The 21500-nt window shown below is 44.7% G+C and overlaps 1 protein-coding gene and 1 long non-coding RNA gene across 2 annotated transcripts in view; one reads left to right on the top strand and one right to left on the bottom strand.

The window, feature by feature from the left end:
• CDHR3 (cadherin related family member 3) overlaps positions 1-21500 on the top strand; it is a 76928-nt gene that overhangs the window by 38667 nt on the left and 16761 nt on the right. The window contains exons 7-12 of the mRNA XM_082399754.1: positions 1332-1480; positions 3435-3624; positions 15566-15737; positions 16988-17090; positions 18367-18465; positions 19918-20144. Coding sequence (XP_082255880.1) covers positions 1332-1480; positions 3435-3624; positions 15566-15737; positions 16988-17090; positions 18367-18465; positions 19918-20144 — 940 coding nt within the window. The remainder of the gene's footprint in view (positions 1-1331; positions 1481-3434; positions 3625-15565; positions 15738-16987; positions 17091-18366; positions 18466-19917; positions 20145-21500) is intronic.
• The window catches only part of LOC309632396, a 34647-nt gene that overhangs the window by 4612 nt on the left and 8535 nt on the right, over positions 1-21500 (bottom strand). Inside the window, exons 2-3 of the long non-coding RNA XR_014246882.1 lie at positions 1054-1152; positions 658-796 (exon numbers count right to left, since the gene is read on the bottom strand). This is a non-coding gene — a long non-coding RNA (uncharacterized lncRNA). The remainder of the gene's footprint in view (positions 1-657; positions 797-1053; positions 1153-21500) is intronic.

Genomic DNA, 21500 nt, shown 5'->3' with positions numbered 1-21500 from the left:
CCCTGGACCCACTGGCGGGCGGCACGGATTCCCTGACAACGGTGTGTGTCAGGTAAGTAAATGGACAAACGGCAGCTTCTGGGGGACCCCTGGTAGTGAGAGGTCCAGAGCACTGAGGTGGCCTCTTGGCCTGAACAAGATTACTGTCTCCCATCAATGGAGCGAGCCTACAGGAGGGCGCCCCAGGAGTGGGGGCCGGCCCAGGATCCCGGGAGCAGCCTGCCTGGGGAGGGCCTTGTTCCAGCCATTCTCGGCCTGCCTCTGACTCCCCTGGAGGCCCCCTCCCCTTTCTCCTCCCTCTGGCCCTACAGATGATGGGATAGAACCGCAGAGACCTTCTGAGCTCATGAAACGAACGCAATCCTTTAGATCCGAGGTAGAGTATTCCCCTCTTAAAGACACTCCCACATGGGAAAACCCAAATTTAGGAAACTGGTAAATTAAAGATGACTATTTGTCCCACTGAAGTGATTTTCCCTCCACAAAAGGACTTCCTGCAGAGTTATTTTAAACGATAAGCTTCCCTTGGTACATTCAAAATTATTCAATTTACGCAGGGTATGCAGTTAAAACCTCAAACATATCTGTCTGGTTTTGGGCCTTTTCCAAGGCAGTACAGGTCTGAGGAAGGTGCATAAGTTAGCAGTTTGGGCTTACTTTGTAAGAAGTCATCCTTGGAGGGCAGCGCGCTGACCTTAGCTTCTGCCAGTGGGGCTCGTTTCTCCCTTCAGAGAGCTGACCTCACGGTTAACGCAACTTGGAAAGGCATACACGTTCTGTGTGTAAATTCTGCCTCCTCAGAACAAAAAAAGAAAAAAAAAAAAGGGAAGAAATAAAAAGTGAGCAGAGGCCCTGGGATAGAGAAGGTTCACAATTTAATCAGCTTCTGGTGGCAACCATGGTGTGGGCATCAGGAAGTTATAGTTTTGGCTATTGTGTCCAGAGGGATTTTTAAAAGAATTCAGGAAAATTCTGCACACGAACTGGGAGAAGAGGAGACAGCTGGACAGGCCGACTATCCTTATTTTCAAAGATGTTAATGCCAAGGCTGACCTGAAATGGCATCAGGCCTGCGTGGAGTCAGGGACCATGACTGGTATAAATCGTTGCCATCGCAGCACGGCAACTTCTTTGCATCCACAGGGATGTGATCTGCGGAAACACAAAAGCCAGTCACCCCTCCTTTCAGCTGCTGAGCTCTCCCTCCCGAACACACTGATGCAACTCCAAGAGCTCAGCGCTATATTTAGCACGAACCAAAATACCCACCTCCCAGACTCCACCCTCCTGTGCCCCTGAAATGAGCTGTGTCTGCTGTATTTCTGTTCCAGCCCAACGCACGTGTACACGATTCCCGAGGAGCTGGGTCCAGGAGCAATTGTGGCCAATATTACAGCTGAGGACCCTGATGATAAAGGTTTCACCAGCTTCCTCTTCTACAGCATCACTACTGTCAACAGCTATTTCATGATCAATCAGTGTAAGTCACACACACACACACACACACACACATACACGCACATCCTTATGTGCATCCTTTAATTCAGCCATTTGGATTGTTTTACAAATATTTTCTCTGTCTTCTGGTCTGGGGCATGCCTTTCCGTCTAGACTATCGTAAGTTATCAGGGTAACAGGTGTATTTTTTTTTTTTTGGCCGCACCTCGTGGCTTTGGGGATCTTAGTTCCCTGACCAGGGATTGAACCCAGGCCCCGGCAGTGAAAGCGTGGAGTCCTAACCACTGGACCGCCAGGGAATTCCCTGTAATAGGTGTATTAAAAGCACCTGGCTTAAGGTTTGGAGACATTGAACAGGGCCCTGTGTCGACAGCTGCATCATCAGCTGTATCACCACTCCACCTTTGAGGCAGGTGGGCATCTAAGGATGGATGAGTTCACTATCCTGAGGGTACCTTGAAGTCTCCTGAACAGAGGACCCAGACCAGCACTGTCCAGAAGAAATACAGTGGAAGCCACATATGTAATTTTAAAGTGGCCACAAAAAGTAGAAACCGGTGAAATTAATCTTAATAAGGCATTTTATTTAACCCAATATATCCAAAATATTATCATTTTAACTTGTAATCAAGATTTTAAAGTTACTCATGAGATATTTTACCTTATTATTGTTTGTGCCAATTCTTTGAAATCTGTTGTGTGTTATACTTACTGCATCTCAATTTGGCCTAGCCACATTTCAAGTGCTAAAGAGCCACATGTGGCTAGTGGTTACCATATTGGATTGCATCAATCTATTGATACATCCATCTGTGGATTCCTGGGAGATTTTCCCATCTAAGTATCTTGGTGCAGAGAAGGAGAGTTTCTCCCTCTTAATGACCACCTTTTAGTCCGTACCAGGCAGGATGCTGCGTGATCCACATGCATTCTATCTTAAATACCCAGCAGAGCAACCCAGTGAACTACCATAATCCACATTTTACAGATGAGGAAACTGAGGCTTAGAGAGAGACTCGGATAGGTTAAGTGACTCATCCAAGGTCTCACAGCTTGTAGGTTGTGAAGCAGCGATACAAACCAAAGCTGCCCGACTCCAAAGGCTGCGCTCTTCCCTACTCCTAGACTATACCGCCTCATAAATCCCTGTCACATCACCCAAAAGGACTTCACTTTACATAATGATTTTGTGGAGGCCAGCACTGGACAACCCAAAAAGACAATGTGTTACTCGTCCCATAGGCTTTAGGGCAAAGGTTACCTGTGCCCAGGAGAGGCGGGCAAAGGCGGTGCTGTCTGTCACTGAGGACCTCACTCCAGTGATCATGGCGGGATGGACAACTGTGGTTTAGAATTCTGTTCTTTCGAGTATTGCAAATTGAACTTTCAACAAATAAGTGGGGTTTTTTTGTAGTATATTCATTAAGACTCTTTGGTTGCAAGTAACAGAAACTAAGGCCAGCCAAACCAAGCAAGAGAAAAAAAAAGTAGGGGACACCTATCACCAGGATACTGCGTATCTCATGAGAAAGAGTAAACAGTCAGGGCACAGGAAGGATGGGGAGCAGCGCTGCACCAGCGCCCTCAGCAGCTAGAGTTCTGGCATCTTATCTGTAGCTCCACTAGGAACCTGACTTGTGTCTCCCAGTTACAAATTCTCCAGAAAGATAACCCAGGGGTTGGAGTCAGCTGTCTATCAGTCCAATGAATGACGGGCAAGGACAGCTGCCAGAGGGCCCAACCCTGAGGCATGAGGTGCAAAATTCTAGAAGGATCAGGCCAGACACCCCAGTCAATGTCCAAGACAGGAACTTACACTAGGTTTTTTTTTTTAATGTACTTGTATAAAGAATATTCTCTTTGTAAGCCAGTCCTCACATGAGAATGTTCTTTTCCAATGTACTCCAAGTCTCCACCTGCCTTTGACTCTTCATTTCTCTCCAAAGAGCCATATTCTGACCTTTGCTTTCTCACAGTGACTGGGACCATCCAAGTTGTGCGCAGGATAGACCGAGATGCAGGGGAATTAAGACAAAATCCCGCCATATCTCTGGAGGTTCTGGTGAAGGATAGACCCTTCGGGGGTCAGGAGAATCGCAAGCAGATAACCTTCATTGTGGAAGACATTAATGACAACCCCTCGACATGCGCCAAGTTCACCTTCAGGTATTTGCCTTCTGAGACACGTGTGGGCACATCACCTCTTTGGGGGTGCTTGGATATTCTGGTATAGCCTGGCGGGGACTGACGGATTGTGGGCACCTGTGACACAGCTCAATAAAATAAGTAGATTTGAACTGTCCCTTTAGGTGAGAGATTTTCCTTCCTCATCCTTTTTTCTTCCCTCTCTTCCATTTTCTTTCCTCTTTGTAATCTCCCTTCTCCACTTTCTTACTCTGTTAAAAAATATTTTTATTTTGCTCTCTTCTACAACACGTTCATCTCCATTGGTGACAAGTCCACAGGACTTGTCAGGCACTCTCTGGACTGTACCTTTTCTTTATTTATTGCCACCCATGGCAAGATGGTGCTGTTGGTTAGCAGTTATAGTAGATACTTGAGACTTAGGATCGGTAACTAGGAGCTCCCAGAGAAGTGTGCCACCGGTAATATGAATAAATGAAACCAAGTATTTACTTAAAACAAAACAAAGCATCTAATTCACTTTACACAACTTAACTGCCTGTGAACAAAAGGCAATGGAGAGGGGGGAAAAGGCAGATACAAATTCTTTTGGATATTTTGACCTGTTCTTTGTCTCACAATCTACTCACCATTATTTTAAAATAAAGTCCCTTGGAGGAGGAACCAAGATGGCAGAGTAGAAGGATGTGTTCTCACTCCCTCTTGCGAGAACACCAGAATCACAACTAGCTGCTGGACAATCATTGACAGGAAGACACTGGAACTCACCAAAAAAAGATACCCCACATCCAAAGACAAAGGAGAAGCCACAATGAGACGGTAGGAGGGGCGCAATCACAGTAAAATCAAATCCCATAACTGCTGAGTGGGTGACTCACAGACTGGAGAACACTTATACCACAGAAGTCCACCCACTGAAGTGAAGGTTCTGAGCCCCACGTCAGGCTTCCCAACCTGGGGGTCTGGCAACAGGAGGAGGAATTCCTAGAGAATCAGAGTTTGAAGTCTAGTGGGATTTGATTTCAGGACTTCAACAGGACTGCGGGAAACAGAGACTCCACTCTTGGAGGGCACACACAAACTAGTGTGTGCATCAGGACCCAGGGGAAGGAGCAGTGACCCCAGGGCAGACTGAACCAGACCTACCAGCTAGTGTTGGAGGGTCTCCTGCAGAGGTGGGGGGTGGCTGTGGCTCACCATGGGGACAAGGACACTGGCAGCAGAAGTTCTGGGAAGTACTCCTTGGTGTGAGCCCTCCCAGAGTCCGCCATTAGCCCCACAAAAGAGCCCAGGTAGGCTCCAGTGTTGGGTTGCCTCAGGCCAAACAACCAACAGGGAGGGAACCCAGCCCCACCCATCAGCAGTCAAGTGGATTAAAGTTTTACTGAGCTCTGCCCATCAGAGCAACACCAAGCTCTACCCACCACCAGTCCCTCCCATCAGGAAACTTGCACAAGCCTCTTAGAAAGACTCATCCACCAGAGGGCAGACGGCAGAAGCAAGAAGAACTACAGTCCTGCAGCTTGTGGAACAAAAACCACATTCACAGAAAGATAGACAAGATGAAAAGGCAGAGGGCTATGTACCAGATGAAGGAACAAGATAAAACCCCAGAAAAACAACTATATGAAGTGGAGATAGGCAACCTTCCAGAGAAAGAATTCAGAATAGTGATAGTGAAGATGATCCAGGACCTCGGAAAAATAATGGAGGCAAAGATCGAGAAGATGCAAGAAATGTTTAACAAAGACCTAGAAGAATTAAAGAACAAACAAACAGAAATGAACAATACAATAACTGAAATAAAAACTACACTAGAAGGTATCAATAGCAGAATAACTGAGGCAGAAGAACAGATAAGTGACCTGGAAGACAGAATGGTGGAATTCACTGTTGCGGAATAGAATAAAGAAAAAAGAATGAAAAGAAATGAAGACAGACTAAGAGACCTCTGGGACAACATTAAACGCAACAACATTCACATTATAGGGGTCCCAGAAGGAGAAGAGAGAGAGAAAGGACCCGAGAAAATATTTGAAGAGATTATAGTCGAAAACTTCCCTAACCTGGGAAAGGAAATAGCCACCCAAGTCCAGGAAGTGCAGAGAGTCCCATACAGGATAAACCCAAGGAGAAACACACCAAGACACATAATAATCAAACAGGCAAAAATTAAACACAAAGAAAAATTATTGAAAGCAGCAAGGGAAAAATGACAAATAACATACAAGGGAACTCCCATAAGATTAACAGCTGATTTCTCAGCAGAAACTCTACAAGCCAGAAGGGAGTGGCATGACATACTTAAAGTGATGAAAGGGAAGAACCTACAACCAAGATTACTCTACCCGGCAAGGATCTCATTCAGATTCGATGGAGAAGTCAAAAGCTTTACAGACAAGCAAAAGCTAAGAGAATTCAGCACCACCAAACCAGCTCTACAACAAATGCTAAAGGAACTTCTCTAAGTGGGAAACATAAGAGAAGAAAAGGACCTACAAAAACAAACCCAAAACAATTAAGAAATTGGTCATAGGAACATACATGTCGATAATTACCTTAAATGTGAATGGATTACATGCTCCAACCAAAAGACACAGGTTTGCTGAATGGATACAAAAACAAGACCCATCTATATGCTGTCTACAAGAGACCCACTTCAGATCTAGGGACACATACAGATTGAAAGTGAGAGGATGGAAAAAGATATTCCATGCAAATGGAAATCAAAACAAAGCTGGAGTAGCAATACTCATATCAGATAAAATAGACTTTAAAATAAAGAATGTTACAAGAGACAAGGAAGGACACTACATAATGATCAAGGGATCAATCCAAGAAGAAGATATAACAATTATAAATATATATGCACCCAACATAGGAGCACCTCAATACATAAGGCAACTGCTAACAGCTATAAAAGAGGAAATTGACAGTAATACAATAATAGTGGGGGACTTTAACACCTCACTTACACCAATGGACAGATCATCCAAATGAAAATAAATAAGGAAACAGAAGCTTTAAATGACACAATAGACCAGATAGATTTAATTGATATTTATAGGACATTCCATCCAAAAACAACAGATTCCACTTTCTTCTCAAGTGCGCATGGAACATTCTCCAGGATAGATCACATCTTGGGTCACAAATCAAGCCACAGTAAATTTAAGAAAATTGAAATCATATCAAGCATCTTTTCTGACCACAACACTATGAGATTAGAAATGAATTACAGGGAAAAAAACGTAAAAAACACAAACACATGGAGGCTAAACAATACATTACTAAATAACCAGGAGATCACTGAAGAAATCAAAGAGGAAATCAAAAAATACCTAGAGACAAATGACAATGAAAACACGATGACCCAAAACCTATGGGATGCAGCAAAAGCAGTTCTAAGAGGGAAGTTTATAGCTATACAAGCCTACCTAAAGAAACAAGAAAAATCTCAACTGAACAATCTAATCTTACACCTAAAGAAACTAGAGAAAGAAGAACAAACAAAACTCAAAGTTAGCAGAAGGAAAGAAATCATAAAGATCAGAGCGGAAATAAATGAAATAGAAACAAAGAAAACAATAGCAAAAATCAATAAGACTAAAAGCTGGTTCTTTGAGAAGATAAACAAAATTGATAAGCCATTAGCCAGACTCATCAAGAAAAAGCGGGAGAGGACTCAAATCAATAAAATCAGAAATGAAAAAGGAGAAGTTACAACAGACACCACAGAAATACAAAGCATCCTAAGAGACTACTACAAGCAACTCTATGCCAATAAAATGGACAACCTGGAAGAAATGGACAAATTCTTAGAAAGGTATAACCTTACAAGACTGAATCAGGAAGAAACAGAAAATAGGAACAGACCAATTACAAGTAATGAAATTGAAACTGTGATTAAAAATCTTCCAACAAACAAAAGTCCAGGACCAGATGGCTTCACAGGTGAATTCTATCAAACATTTAGAGGAGAGCTAACACCTATCCTTCTCAAACTCTTCCAAAAAATTGCAGAGGAAGGAACACTCCCAAACTCATTCTATGAGGCCACCATCACCCTGATACCAAAACCAGACAAAGATACTACAAAAAAAGAAAATTACAGACCAATATCACTGATGAATATAGATGCGAAAATCCTCAACAAAATACTAGCAAACAGAATCCAACAACACATTAAAAGGATCATACACCACGATCAAGTGGGATTTATCCCAGGGATGCAAGGATTCTTCAATATACGCAAATCAATCAATGTGATACACCATATTAACAAATTGAAGAAAGAAAACCATATGATCATCTCAATAGATGCAGAATAAGCTTTTGACAAAATTCAACACCCATTTATGATAAAAACTCTCCAGAAAGTGGGCATACAGGGAACCTACCTCAACATAATAAAGGCCATATATGACAAACCCACAGCCAACATCATTCTCAATGGTGAAAAACTGAAAGCATTTCCTCTAAGATCAGGAACGAGACAAGGATGTCCACTCTCACCACTATTATTCAACATAGTTTTGGAAGTCCTAGCCATGGCAATCAGAGAAGAAAAAGAAATAAAAGGAATACAAATTGGAAAAGAAGAAGTAAAACTGTCACTGTTTGCAGATGACATGATACTATACATAGAGAATCCTAAAGATGCCACCAGAAAACTGCTAGAGCTAATCAATGAATTTGGTAAAGTTGCAGGATACAAAATGCACAGAAATCTCTTGTATTCCTATACACTAATAATGAAAAATCTGAAAGAGAAATTAAGGAAACACTCCCATTTACCACTGCAACAAAAAGAATAAAATACCTAGGAATAAACCTACCTAAGGAGACAAAAGACCTGTATGCAGAAAACTATAAGACACTGATGAAAGAAATTAAAGATGATACCAACAGATGGAGAGATACACCATGTTCTTGGACTGGAAGAATCAATATTGTGAAAATGACTCTACTACCCAAAGCAATCTACAGATTCAATGCAATCCCTATCAAACTACCAATGGCATTTTTTACAGAACTAGAACAAAAATCTTAAAATGGAGACACAAGAGACACCGAATAGCCAAAGCGGTCTTGAGGGGGAAAAACGGAGCTGGAGGAATCAGGGTCCCAGACTTCAGACTGTAATACAAAGCTACAGTAATCAAGACAATATGGTACTGGCACAAAAACAGAAATATAGATCAATGGAACAGGATAGAAAGCCCAGAGATAAACCCACGCACCTATGGTCAACTAATCTATGACAAAGGAGGCAAGGATATACAATGGAGAAAAGACAGTCTCTTCAATAAGTGGTGCTGGGAAAACTGGACAGCTACATGTAAAAGAATGAAATTAGAACACTCCCTAACACCACACACAAAAATAAACTCAAAATGGATTAGAGACCTAAATGTAAGACTGGACACTATAAAACTCTTAGAGGAAAACATAGGAAGAACACTCTTTGACATAAATCACAGCAAGATCTCTTTTGATCCACCTCCTAGAGTAATGGAAATAAAAACAAAAATAAACAAATGGGACCTAATGAAACTTAAAAGCTTTTGCACAGCAAAGGAAACTATAAACAAGACAAAAAGACAACCTTCAGAATGGGAGAAAATATTTGCAAACGAATCAACGGACAAAGGATTAATCTCCAAAATATATAAATAGCTCATGCAGCTCAATATTAAAGAAACAAACAACCCAATCCAAAAATGGGCAGAAGACCTAAATAGACATTTCTCCAAAGAAGACATACAGATGGCCAAGAAGCACATGAAAAGCTGCTCAACATCACTAATTATTAGAGAAATGCAAATCAAAACTACAATGAGGTATCACCTCACACCAGTTAGAATGGGCATCATCAGAAAATCTACAAACAACAAATGCTGGAGAGGGTGTGGAGAAAAGGGAACCCTCTTGCACTGTTGGTGGGAATGTAAATCGATACAGCCACTATGGAGAACAGTATGGAGGTTCCTTAAAAAACTAAAAATAGAATTACCATATGATACAGCAATCCCGCTACTGGACATATACCCAGAGAAAACCATAATTCAAAAAGAAACATGCACCCCAATGTTCATTGCAGCACTATTTACAATAGCCAGGTCATGGAAGCAACCTAAATGCCCATCGACAGATGAATGGATAAAGAAGTTGTGGTACATATATACAATGGAATATTACTCAGCCATAATAAGGAACGAAACTGGGTCATTTGTTGAGACGTGGATGGATCTAGAGTCTGTCTGACAGAGTGAAGTAAGTCAGAAAGAGAAAAACAAATATCGTATATTAACGCATATATGTGGAACCTAGAAAAATAGTACAGATGAACAGGTTTGCAGGGCAGAAATTGAGACACAGATGGAGAGAACAAACACATGGACACCAAGGGGGGAAAGTGGCTGGGGGGTGGTGGTGGTGGTGTGATGAATTGGCGATTGGGATTGACATGTATAATTGATGTGTATAAAATTGATGACTAATAAGAACCTGCTGTATAAAAAAATAAATAAAATAAAAGTCAAAAATTAAAAAAATCAATGAAGTCCCTTGTGATTCTGGGTTAATATGACTCTTGCAAAACAGTACTGCCTTTCCACTAACTATTTTGTCTCAATGCCACAAGATGAGTAATTCCCCAGGTTAGCTTCATCTCTGTGGTTTCTTAATAGCTAGTCTCCAGTTTCTTGGGAGTCTGAAGGTGGTTCCTCCTGGGGGTGGGGAGGGCACCTCTGCAGCGACCCTTACTGAGAGAGTGTCCTGTGTCTGGAGCAAAGCTGAATAGGGAAAGAGTCTCCCTCTGAGATTATCTTTGCTTTTGCAAGTTCATTTTTTAAGCTCTAGGTAACTCTGGACATAGACCCGATACATAGTGTGGCCATGCAAAGGACAAAGGACCCTAGACAAAGATGATCTAGGATAAGCAGTAGAAATACAAACTCCTTTATTATGCTCTTCAATGTCCCCCTGTTTTCCTCACTGGCATGCCCAGCATAGCGCTAAGAATCAAGTGGCCTTGAGCCTGGCATCAAAACAGCTAAACCCTGTTCTGGACATACCCTACTTGCCTCTTCAGATCTAGCTCCCAGCCTCCCCAACCCTGCTCTGTGCCCCAGGAGGCTGACCTCTATGGAAATCAACTGCTCCCTTGCCCTGCACCTTCCCGTTGGCCCATGGGAAGCCCTGGAATGAGGGGGAGAGAGAAGTCAGGGTATTTATCCCCGGCTCCCTCCCTGTCAGCGGCATGAGCCCCTCCACCTCCTGAAGGTCTCAGTTCCTATTAGGCCGCCCTCTGCGCACAGCACCCTCTGTCCCTGGTTCCGGTTTCAGGAACTGCTCCCTCCTCTGGCTCCTTGAGGCCTAGCAGTGGAAAGGGAGGCCCACTCTTCCTAGACCTAGACCATCCTTTGAAGTTTCCATGTACCGTGTGTACACGTTGTAACAGTCCCTTTACTAAACCCTCCCAGAATTATCTTAATTTGCCATCTGCTTCTTGCTGAGGCCCCTATCAAATCAATAATGGCCTTGACCATGTGATAGGCTCCTATCCCAACCCCAAGAACAGAGTCTGTTTGATGGGTGAGAACAGTTGTCATGGATAGTTAGGACCGTGCCTTCCACACCATTTTCTGCATAAATCAAACCCACCACTGTTAAGAGAAGTTTGGTCCCTGGGATGGAGTAGAGGTGATCCACAGAGTCACTCTTGCACTTTCTTTGAAAATCTAAAGCTATGCTAGTGCCCTTGGGTGGCTCCAGTGCATCTTGGGAAATTCTTCTCCTCATGTCCTGCTCTTCTAGACCCTCCTGCTTTCCCCTTCATTCTCCTGCCCTAAGAGGTGGGGGAAGATGGTTGAAGAGTAAGAATTCTGGGTATCAATGATTGGAGAGGACTGTGCTATCTCCAGCCTTCCTGGCCAATTTTCTCCCCTCAGTGCATTTCTGGTAAGTGTGTACTGTGGCTTCCTGTGGTCCAGAGTCCCCTGACGTGTGAGATGACAGTTTACAAACTGCATTCCATATTAGCTGGTAAAATCACATTTTGAATATCCTAGACTGTCCAGACAAGCTCATGCAGAGTCCTGCCCTTGATAATCTTCTCTCCAAATTAGCCTTGAAGGTCAACGCCAGCCAGTAACTGAACTAATTGTATTTATTACTAAAGGTAACTCTAAACAATGTTCCAGGAGGGCTCTGGGCTTTTGCAGTGGGAGGAACTTGCAGTCGTCCTGTAAAAGCCAAGATATGAGGAGGGGCAACAAAAGGGCTCCTCCCTCTGCAGTCCGGAAAGTGAGAGTTTTTACTCCCAAACCCCAGCTTCGTTTGCATACTCCAGGGAGGGGCTGGGAAACCCTGACCTGCATTACCCACCACTCTCCCATGCCTAGCATCTTGTCCATTCCCACCACACCAGAGTGGAAGCACCCGGGCAGGTCAAAAGCAAGCCAAACGACAGCACTGGTGCTGCCACAGGCTCTGGCAGCCCTGTCCCTGAATATTTACCCTTTCTTCAGGGCTGTTGGCACAGTCTCTGTGGCGGAGTTTGGGGGAGCAGGTAGAATAGGCTGGGAGGGCACCAAGCACCCAGTGGATCCCATGAGGCAGGTGGCTTCGTGCCAGGTTCCCTGCCATCCCCGTGGGTCCACGCAGGCTCTCAGGCGGCCGAGAGACAGAAACAGCCCCTGCAGCTTTCCCAGGCTGGTGATGAATGAGCCCAAGGCCCTGATGGAGGCATCAAAGGCCCCATGACAGAGCCGCTCTGGTTGTAAATTGTCAGGCGCTTGGCTGAAAGTGCTTCGCAAGCTGTTTGTGAGCCAGAGGCAGAGGACGTTGGCTGGGCCTGTTACCTCCAAGTGGGGGGGGGACCGTGATCAGATGGCTGGGAGTGAGGGCAGCCCGCCTTTGAGGCAGGGAGTGATGAATGGGGGGGGAGTGGTTTTCCAAGTCATGCGTTTAGGGGGAAAATACCAAGTGGCGGGGGAAAATGAAAAGAACATGCCAGGCGGCCCTAAGGGGCCAAGTGTGAAGGCCTCTTTTGGAGGGCGTGAAATGTCTGGCTTCCGGACCCTAGAGTCTTTGGGTGATGCAACCTTCCGGCTTCTGCAGACTTGTAATCAAGGCTCAGATCCCTGAACCCTCTGTGGGCCTGGAGAGTCACTGATAGAACCGTAAGTAAAATTTACTGTGACTCTTAACACTGACAAGAGGATGGTGCCTGGATGCATCAGCTTTCTGGGACAGGTCTTGAAACCACCCTGAACCAATCTTTCTTCATCTGTAAAATGGGGACAAGAACACAAACCTCTAGGCAATGAGGGGATGAGAGATAGAGTTTTTAAAGTGTTTGGTAGGATACCACATATAGTTGGTACTTAACAAATAGTATCTATTCTAAGTATTTATGAGTAAAACCACGACATCGTGCCACCAAGACAAGAATGGAAATGCTCGGACTCCAGTCCTGCTGAGACACAGAGACATCGCGGAGATTCAGTGACACCTGTGAGAAAGACCGCTTTCCCACAGCAAACCCAGTTACCCTCAGCAGCACAAAAACAACCTTGCCGTCAGCCTTGGCTCCACGTTTGCTAAGCCCATTTTAGCTGCCGTGAAGAGCTGATGTGGAACGTAGAAAGCAGCATAACTCTGTTGCAGAGAGAGGTGATAGTACAGAGGATTAGAGACACGTGTTGATGCTCCGAGAACAAGATGCCAAGACAGGATTAAATGTGCGAGGCTTTTGTTAGTGGAAATGCCTGTGGGAGAAGATGGGGAGAGAGCTAGGCTAGGCTGCGAGGGTCATCAGACCGTGATGCAAGTCTGACCTGAGTAAAGGAAGGAGGGAGGGTGCGTGGGTGGGAATGTTCTAGTCTGTTCTGCAGTTCATGAACTTGGCTAGGGCACTGGGGAGTCCTGGAGCCAAAGTCAGCTGTCACAGGACAGGAATGAGTCTGCCTTAGTATCTCTGCCCTGCCCTGTCGTTGGCACACGACCTCACTGCAAATACAGTGATGGATTTCAGAGCCGAGCAGCTGGGGTCTGTGATCATTCTATTCCTGCAGCTGTAGGTCTTCCAGGCACATTCTCCTGGCAGCCCCAATATATTTTTGTAAGAAATCCTGCCCAAAGCAAAACATGATTGTGGTAGGGAAAGAAAGAAAGAGAAAGGGAGAAAGGGAGGAAGGGAGGAAAGGAGGACGGGAGGACGGGAGGAAGGGAGGAAGGAGAGAGAGAGAAAAAGAGAAAGAAAATACTAGCCACACAAATTCCTTTTTGCCTGTACATGAGCCACTTTGCAGTGTGATTTTGCCATTCCTCCCATCAAGAGATGGGTATCTCTTTCTACTCCTTGAATCTGGACTTGACCAGGTGAATTGCTTTGGCCATCGGAACATTCACAAACATGGCGCAGCAGAGGATTGAAAGGTGTGTGTGCATTGGGACTTGCTACTTTTGGAAGCCTGAGATCTCCATGAGAAGAGCCCAGACTAGCCTCCTGGAGGATGGGAGGTAATATGAAGCAGAGACCTCCCACCTTCCCACCACACCTGTGAGTGAGGCCGTTCTGGAGCATCTAGCCCCCACCAAGCTGCCAGTGACTGGAGAGACCAGCCAAGCTGGGCTGGAACCAAAAGAGCGAATGGATAACCCTTAGTGTTGTAAGAAAGAATAAACGTCTGTGGCTTTAAGCCACTAGGTTTTGGGCTGGTTTGTTATGTAGCAAAAGCTAATCAACATGTCCATCTTATAGATGGAAAAACTGAAACCTGGAGACGTGTGAAGTCCCTTAATGGGTCTGGAGGTGTTACCATGCTTCCTCCGAGTCTCCCACTCCAAGCTGGGCTTGACCAGATGGCTCTGAGTTTGGGGGCAGCTTTACTCATTTGCATACTATTTGCCTCCCCGCTGGAGTGAACTGAGATTGGGACCCAGAATTCAACCTTTAATAAGCCTCTATTGAATGAATGATGCTAAGGTATCAGGAGGCCCTTCTATGACTTCGAAGCCATGAGAACACAAGTGGAGGAATTTCCAGTCTTCTAAGCATGGGAGGGGAGGGAGGGGTGCAGGGGTACAGCGATCCCCCCACAACCGGATTATCAATTCCTACAGGCAGGGGCAGAATTTCTATTTCTCTTATATTCTTCTTCACTCCTGTGCTAGTCCCATAAGCTACCATTCATTCATTCACTCAACAAATATTTCTTGAGTGTGCCAAGAACAAAGCAGATAAAGATCCCCAGTCTTGTGGAGCTTACATTCTTGGGGGCAAACAGGTGATAAACAGGATATGTAAGTAAACTGTATAGTATATTGGAAAATGGTAAGCACCAAGCATTAAACCTAAAGGGGGGAAGGGGAGAGGGAGCAATGGGCTGGGGGCGTTGACATTTTAGTTGGGGTAGCCAGGGAGCCTCCTGAGAAGGTGCCATTTGATTCGCGACTAAAGATAGGGAAAGAGCAAGCCGTGCGGACATTTGTGGGAAAAGCATTGCACAGTAAGTGCAATGGCCCTGAGGCCAGAGCCTGGGGAGGGTCCAGGAGCACAGGGAGGCCAGGGTGGAAGGAGAGTGAACAAGAAGAATTAGTAGGAGATGAGTTCAGACAGGTAAGGGGTGGAGGTGGGGGTGGGCGCACGTCATGAAAGATGCTGTAGATCAGAGTTACGACTTTGAGTGAAATCAGGAGCCCTTTGCGATTTAGGAGCAGAGGAGCGACGTGATCTGACATTTTCACAGGATCCCTCTGGCTGCTGTGTTAAGAATCCTCTGAAAGGAGTCAAGGGCAGAGTGGGGACACCAGTTAGGCAGGTACTGCCTTAACCATGGACTTGCTTTCAATTGACATGAAAGCCGGTGTGTCTAGCCTGGGGCCTGTGTTAGAAGGAATGCTCAGTCACCATTTGTTGGGGGGGAAATATTGAATCGTGTCTTTTCGCCAGCATTATGGTGCCTGAGAGAGCAGCCAAGGGGACGTTGCTTCTGGACCTGAACAAGTTCTGCTTTGATGATGACAGTGAAGCACCAAACAACCAATTCAACTTCAGCACGCCATCTGGAGTGGGCAGCAGCAGCAGATTTTTACAGGATCCAGCTGGCTCTGGGAAAATCGTGGTCAGTTAACGGTCACTGCATCATCGAAAGGGCATTGGGGAAGTTGGTCTAACATGCATAGTGCTTTTGCTGCCCCATAGAGAGAAATTTCCAAAGTAACTCCCTCTCCAAGCGACTGTAACTGACAAACTTAACAGTGACTCTGTTTTCCCCATTTGCTCTTTATTTTACCCAAGTTCCAGGAATTGTTTGTTATGCATGGTTATGCCTGGGGTGCTAAGGATTGGATTCTTTCTTGCATAGCTCGTGGTTTGCAGGCTGCGTGCCTCGTTAGTGTGCTTCCACAGGCACATATCAGTGCCCTCTGGGCTCAAGCACTTTTGTTTATTTCAGTGCTCATTCCTCGCCATAGATGTGTGAGGTGAGAGACAGCAGGGCCAGGGCCATGAGTGTGTCCTGCTAAATTCCGCACTGTAGAACCACTGGAGACCCAAAAAAGAGGGGCATCTCCACTGGGGCAAATACATAATTGGAAAAAGAATGGGAGTAAAAGGCAGGTCTCAATGAGCTGTGTGAGACATTTAACAACAAGGTTCCCACTGGAGAGTTGGGGGGAAAGGAGGAGAGAGGTAGAAGGGTAGGGTAAAGTGGAGGTCTTACAGGGGGGTGGTCTTGATGGGGGAGATCTTTGCATCAGAGATAAAGCCTCAGGAAGAAGAGCAAGCAGCCCACTAGCCATCCTCTCAAACACCCCCTTCTCCACCTCCCATCCCCCAAAAAGTCGTATCAATTTTATTCTGTCAACTAAAAATAACTTCTATTTTTTTCTGTTTGAGAAATTAATACATGTTCACTGTAGAAAATGTAGGAAACACAGAAAGGCATTCCTATTCAGTAAAAACCACTATTAACATGTTGATATATTTCCTTCTTGTCTTCTTCCCTATGCACAGATTTTATGTATAGTCTATACATATATGCATAAGTATTCTAAATGATGGAAATAACCTTGCATGTAGGATTCTGTATCATGCTTCTCTTTGACTTAACCTGAAATCTTGAGCCTATGCTGGCCAATAGTGCTTGATGAACATCTTTAAACAGATTCTCTCTCCTGATAAATTCTTTCAAATAAGTTCTCTGGCAGTGAGCAAAGGCATGGACATAACTTTTTAAAGCTCCTCCTATGGGAAAAAATGCTTTCCAGAAAGGTTTTGCAATTTACCTGTCCACTAACAGTACATGAAAATGTCAGTTCAATTAAAAGGATTGTTTATTCTGTGTAATCTGATCTCTCTGTTTTAATCTAGTTGATTGGTGATCTAGATTATGAAAATCCAAGTAACCTAGCAGCCGGCAATAAACACACTGTGATCATCCAGGTGCAGGATGTTGCCCCCCCTTACTATAAAAGCAAGTATCATTTTGGTTTATTTCATGAAGCATCTTCCTTGAGTAGCAATGACTAAACTGTGCTGGGCAATGCTTGGGCTTGGGCTGGGGATGTATTTATGTTCAAAAGGAGACTTCCAAAACCCCAACACTTCAGAATCAGCCCAGCCTCCTCCTGTCCTTCACCAAGAACAGTTAATCAGTCTCCAAGTCCTTTCTTCTGTGTCACCTACTAAAATCTCGAGGATCTGCTGCCTTCCCCCCGACTCCGCCGCGCCTCCATCCCACTAGTATTGCTCTAATGCAGAACCTCCTCTTTCGGAGCCGAATTACAACATTCAAGAGTCTTTCTGCCCACCTTTAGTCTTGTCCCTCTCCAACGCATCCACCACATTTCTGACAGTGATTTTCAGGAAATGCAAATGCCACCGTATTACTTCTCGCTGAAAGCCCTTGAGTGTCTCCCCATAGCTGTCAAGTTCACATTCAAACTCTTTGGCTTGGCACAAAGCAATAAAGCGAGTCACGTGCATTTTTTGGTTTCCAAATGCATATAAAAGTTACATTTACACTACATACTATAATCTGTTAAGTGTGCAATAGCATTGTCTTAAAAAAATAATGTACATACTTTAATTAAAAATACTTTATTGCTGGGCTTCCCTGGTGGTGCAGTGGTTGAGAATCTGCCTGCCAATGCAGGGGACACGGGTTCGAGCCCTGGTCTGGAAAGATCCCACATGCCGCGGAGCAACTAGGCCCGTGAGCCACAACTACTGAGCCTGCGCATCTGGAGCCTGTGCTCCGCAACAAGAGAGGCCGCGATAGTGAGAGGCCCGCGCACCGCGATGAAGAGCGGCCCCCGCTTGCCGCAACTAGAGAAAGCCCTCGCACAGAAACGAAAAAACCCAACACAGCCAAAAATCAAAATTAAATTAATTAATTAATTTAAAAAAATACTTTATTGCTAAAATATGCCAACCATCATCTGAACCTTCAGCGAGTCATAATCTTTCTGCCATGGTAACATCAAAGATCACTGATCACAGATCACCATAACAATATAATAATGAGGAAAACGTTTGAAATATTGCAAGAATTACCAAAACATGACACAGAGACACAAAGTGAGCAAATGCTCTTGGAAACATGGTGCCGATAGACTTGCTCAACACAGGGTTGCCACAACGTTCGATCTGTAAAAGACACAATATCTGCAAACTGCAGTACGTAAAACGCAACAGAATGAGGGATGCCTGTATTGTGATTTAATTTTTTTTCCTATTTCCGTTTGTAGATAATATCTACATTTATATCCTAACAAGCCCAGAAAATGAGTTTCCTCTTGTCTTTGATAGCCCATCCTACGTATTTGCCGTGTCGGAATTAAGCCCACGTAAGTAACCGACGAGACACAGACTCCAGTGCTCTCGACAGACCCCTTCACCGGGACGCGCTTGGGCGGAGGGAGGCTCGCTGTCAGAGGCCCTGGTGGTGCTGTGCACAGCGACTCACAGCTGATTCCTGTTTACTGCATGTCTCACTTTTTAAATTCTCCTCACTGTGGAGGAGCCCTTCAGGTGAAATCCAGATTTGGAAAACTGTTGATTAAACTGCATGTCTCTGAACCCCCTGATTGCCTCTTTGTCTGGGTGCCTGATTCCGCTAATCCTCTCTTTTTGCAGCCTAAGTTTTCCCTTGGTCTCCACTGTGATTTTTATCCAGCTCACTCAGAGAATTGAAATTTAAAAATAGAGAGAAGGCTTCCCATTTCTAGATTTCTTTCATTTAAAAACAAAATAAAGATGTTTTCTCTCTGCCTTTGAAGGATTCCCTGGAGGCCTCTTTTTCCGCCCTTTCGGACGCCTCCATTTCTGCAGGCTCCGCCCCACTCCAGCTGGGTTTCTCCCCGTCTCTCCCAGTGAAGGGGAGACTGTTAACTCTAGAATAATCAGCCCTCACCACCGTCTTTGAGACTTTGATTGTGGATGCTTCTACACTCAAAACCAAACAAAACAAACCCCACAATCTCCCTCTAAAATGATCTCCTCTTCACTTCGTTCTCTCTCTTTATGATGAGCTCCATTTCCTGACATTACATTTTAAACAAAACGCAAAAAGAGGGTCTGAAGAAAACGCTGTCGATTCCTTATGCCTTATCCAGTGAATAATAAGTGCAACAGGAATAGGCTTTTTATGAATTCACAGATCTTGCTATAATTATTAATCACCTACTCTGGGTCAAGCACGTAGTGCTGTTCTATACAGTTGAATAAGAGAAGATCCTGCCCTTGAGCAGTATAATTTATGAGGAAGAACTTCTATACAACAAGCAAGCCAGAAGTCCAGCAGCCCACCAACAAGACTTGCAAAATAAGCAAAATAGAACAGGATTTAAAAATCAAAAATATTCCAATCATCCTGTTGCTAAACCCTTAAAAATTATGTTTTTCATCTTGTTTTATAAGAGCAACCCATGCTCATTATAGAAAATTTGAAAAATAAAAAAGACAACACTGCTGCAAAAAGATGTATATGTGAATGTTCTTTGCAGCGTTAGGATCATATAATAATTGGTGTGCTTGGAGTCTATATGAGGGTATGAATTGTCTTTTAGACTTCGCAGTACTGCTTGAATCATACGGCCAGTTTCCTAGTGGGTGTCATTAGCGTCATTTGAATTTAAAAGATGTAAAACATACAGAGTTTGAACAGCAAAGAGGCCCCCAAAAGTCTTTCTGCCCATGGCACTGAGAGTGTCTGCTCCTGGTTCCTCCTCTCACCCCCAAAGCAGGACTAATCTCAGATATTATTTTCAGCAGTAATCGCAGGTACTTTATTCTTCCAGCTAGAACCCGGGTTGGACGGATGCAGGCGACAGATAAAGACTTCCCCCAGAGAAGCACTGTGTACTCCATCTCCACCGGAGGGGCCAGCCAGCACTACCCAAACATATTTTGGATTAATCCCCAAACGGGAGAACTCCAGCTGGTGACTAAAGCGGACTACGAGACAACGCCCATCTATATTCTCAGAATCCAGGCCACCAACAGCGAGGACAGCAGCTCAGTCACTGTGAGTGGGGCTATTTGGTGCATTCACACCAGCCCAAGTGGTTGACTTTGGGTCTCCCTGGCGCCCTCCAGGTGTGGCCGTAGCAACAAGGGATCTTAATAGGGCACCTCCTGCAGACATGACAAGAAATGGCTAGTGGTGTCCCGGACAGCACAATCGGACACCCATAGCAGTGCCAGGAAATAAAGATTGACATCTGTAAGCCCACGTTTATGGGTGACTGGGAGGAGCGCTGAGATGGATGGCCACCCTGGGGGACAAGCTTCCTCCTGTTGCCCTTAAATCCCCCCTTGCTGCTAAGGTGGGCTGTAGCTGTGCATCACCCCCAAGTAGTTTTACCCTGTTCCTACCCCGAGCCCCATCACACCAGATGGGATAGATCTTAAAATGATCTGGCTTGACACAGCACTATGCTGCTTTGTAACCTCTGATGTTGAGAACCTGGTTAAATGCATTTCTGAGTCAGTAGGTCTGAGTAGGGCCTGAGAACCTGCATTTCTAACACGCTTCCAAGTGGTGCCGAGGCAGCTGGTCCATGGCCGTACTTTGAGGAGCCAGGCTTTGACAGGTCTGTGCTGCCAGTGGTTAGGAATATTTGAGGGTAATATGATGGTCACAAAGAGGGAACTATTTCTTGGTCTTTCCCGTTAGTAAAGTGAAAAAACATAAGGCAAAATGAACTCAGCTAGCGGCAGGCAGCCCTGTGTGATAGAATGACTGGTTCAGGGTCAGGAGACAGAGTTCATTTCTCAACTTTGATCCCAATTTGCCAAGGGGGTCCGAGCAATGCTTATCTTTGTACCCTGATTTCTCTCTCACACATGGAGTGTCACCTCATAACCCAATGCCTGAATAGTCCAGTTCCTCTGATGACTTGCTTTGAATTAGTGGGACAATGTTTTCAATGATGTGTAAGGCTTGGCGTTGCTAGCTGAGAAAAAGATGTGTTAAGTTGAAGGTAATTGTCGTGTTTGTTAGCCTGGGTTTTTGAGAGGAATGAATGGAGTCCACTTTGGGAGCTAACTAGAGAGAACATTTCAATTTATTCCTGGGCTCAGAGATAGCTGAAATCCCCAAATTTCAGAGGTAGAATGAATACGACTCAAAAATTCATAAGCTTTTAAAAAGGGTGATGATCGCATAAGTCCCCTTCAGGGCTGACATTCTATGATTCCGTGCTGGCAGGCATCCCAGTCCATATTCCAATTCACCAGGCATAAAAGACGGTGATGAAAGAGAACAGGCTGGCCCCTGCTTGTGGCAGGCCAGCGCCACCGGCTCAGTGCAGTGCTGAGATCCCGGGTTACACACAAGACCCCGGCTAAGCCAGGTCACCTCCTTCTATCCCAGTGGTTC

The sequence above is a fragment of the Balaenoptera borealis genome (assembly GCF_965194805.1).
Source record: "Balaenoptera borealis genome assembly, chromosome: 7".
In the NCBI taxonomy this organism is placed as follows: Eukaryota; Metazoa; Chordata; class Mammalia; order Artiodactyla; family Balaenopteridae; genus Balaenoptera; species Balaenoptera borealis.
Note: the sequence above shows the minus strand (reverse complement) of the source record. Positions and strands in the feature narration are given on the sequence as shown.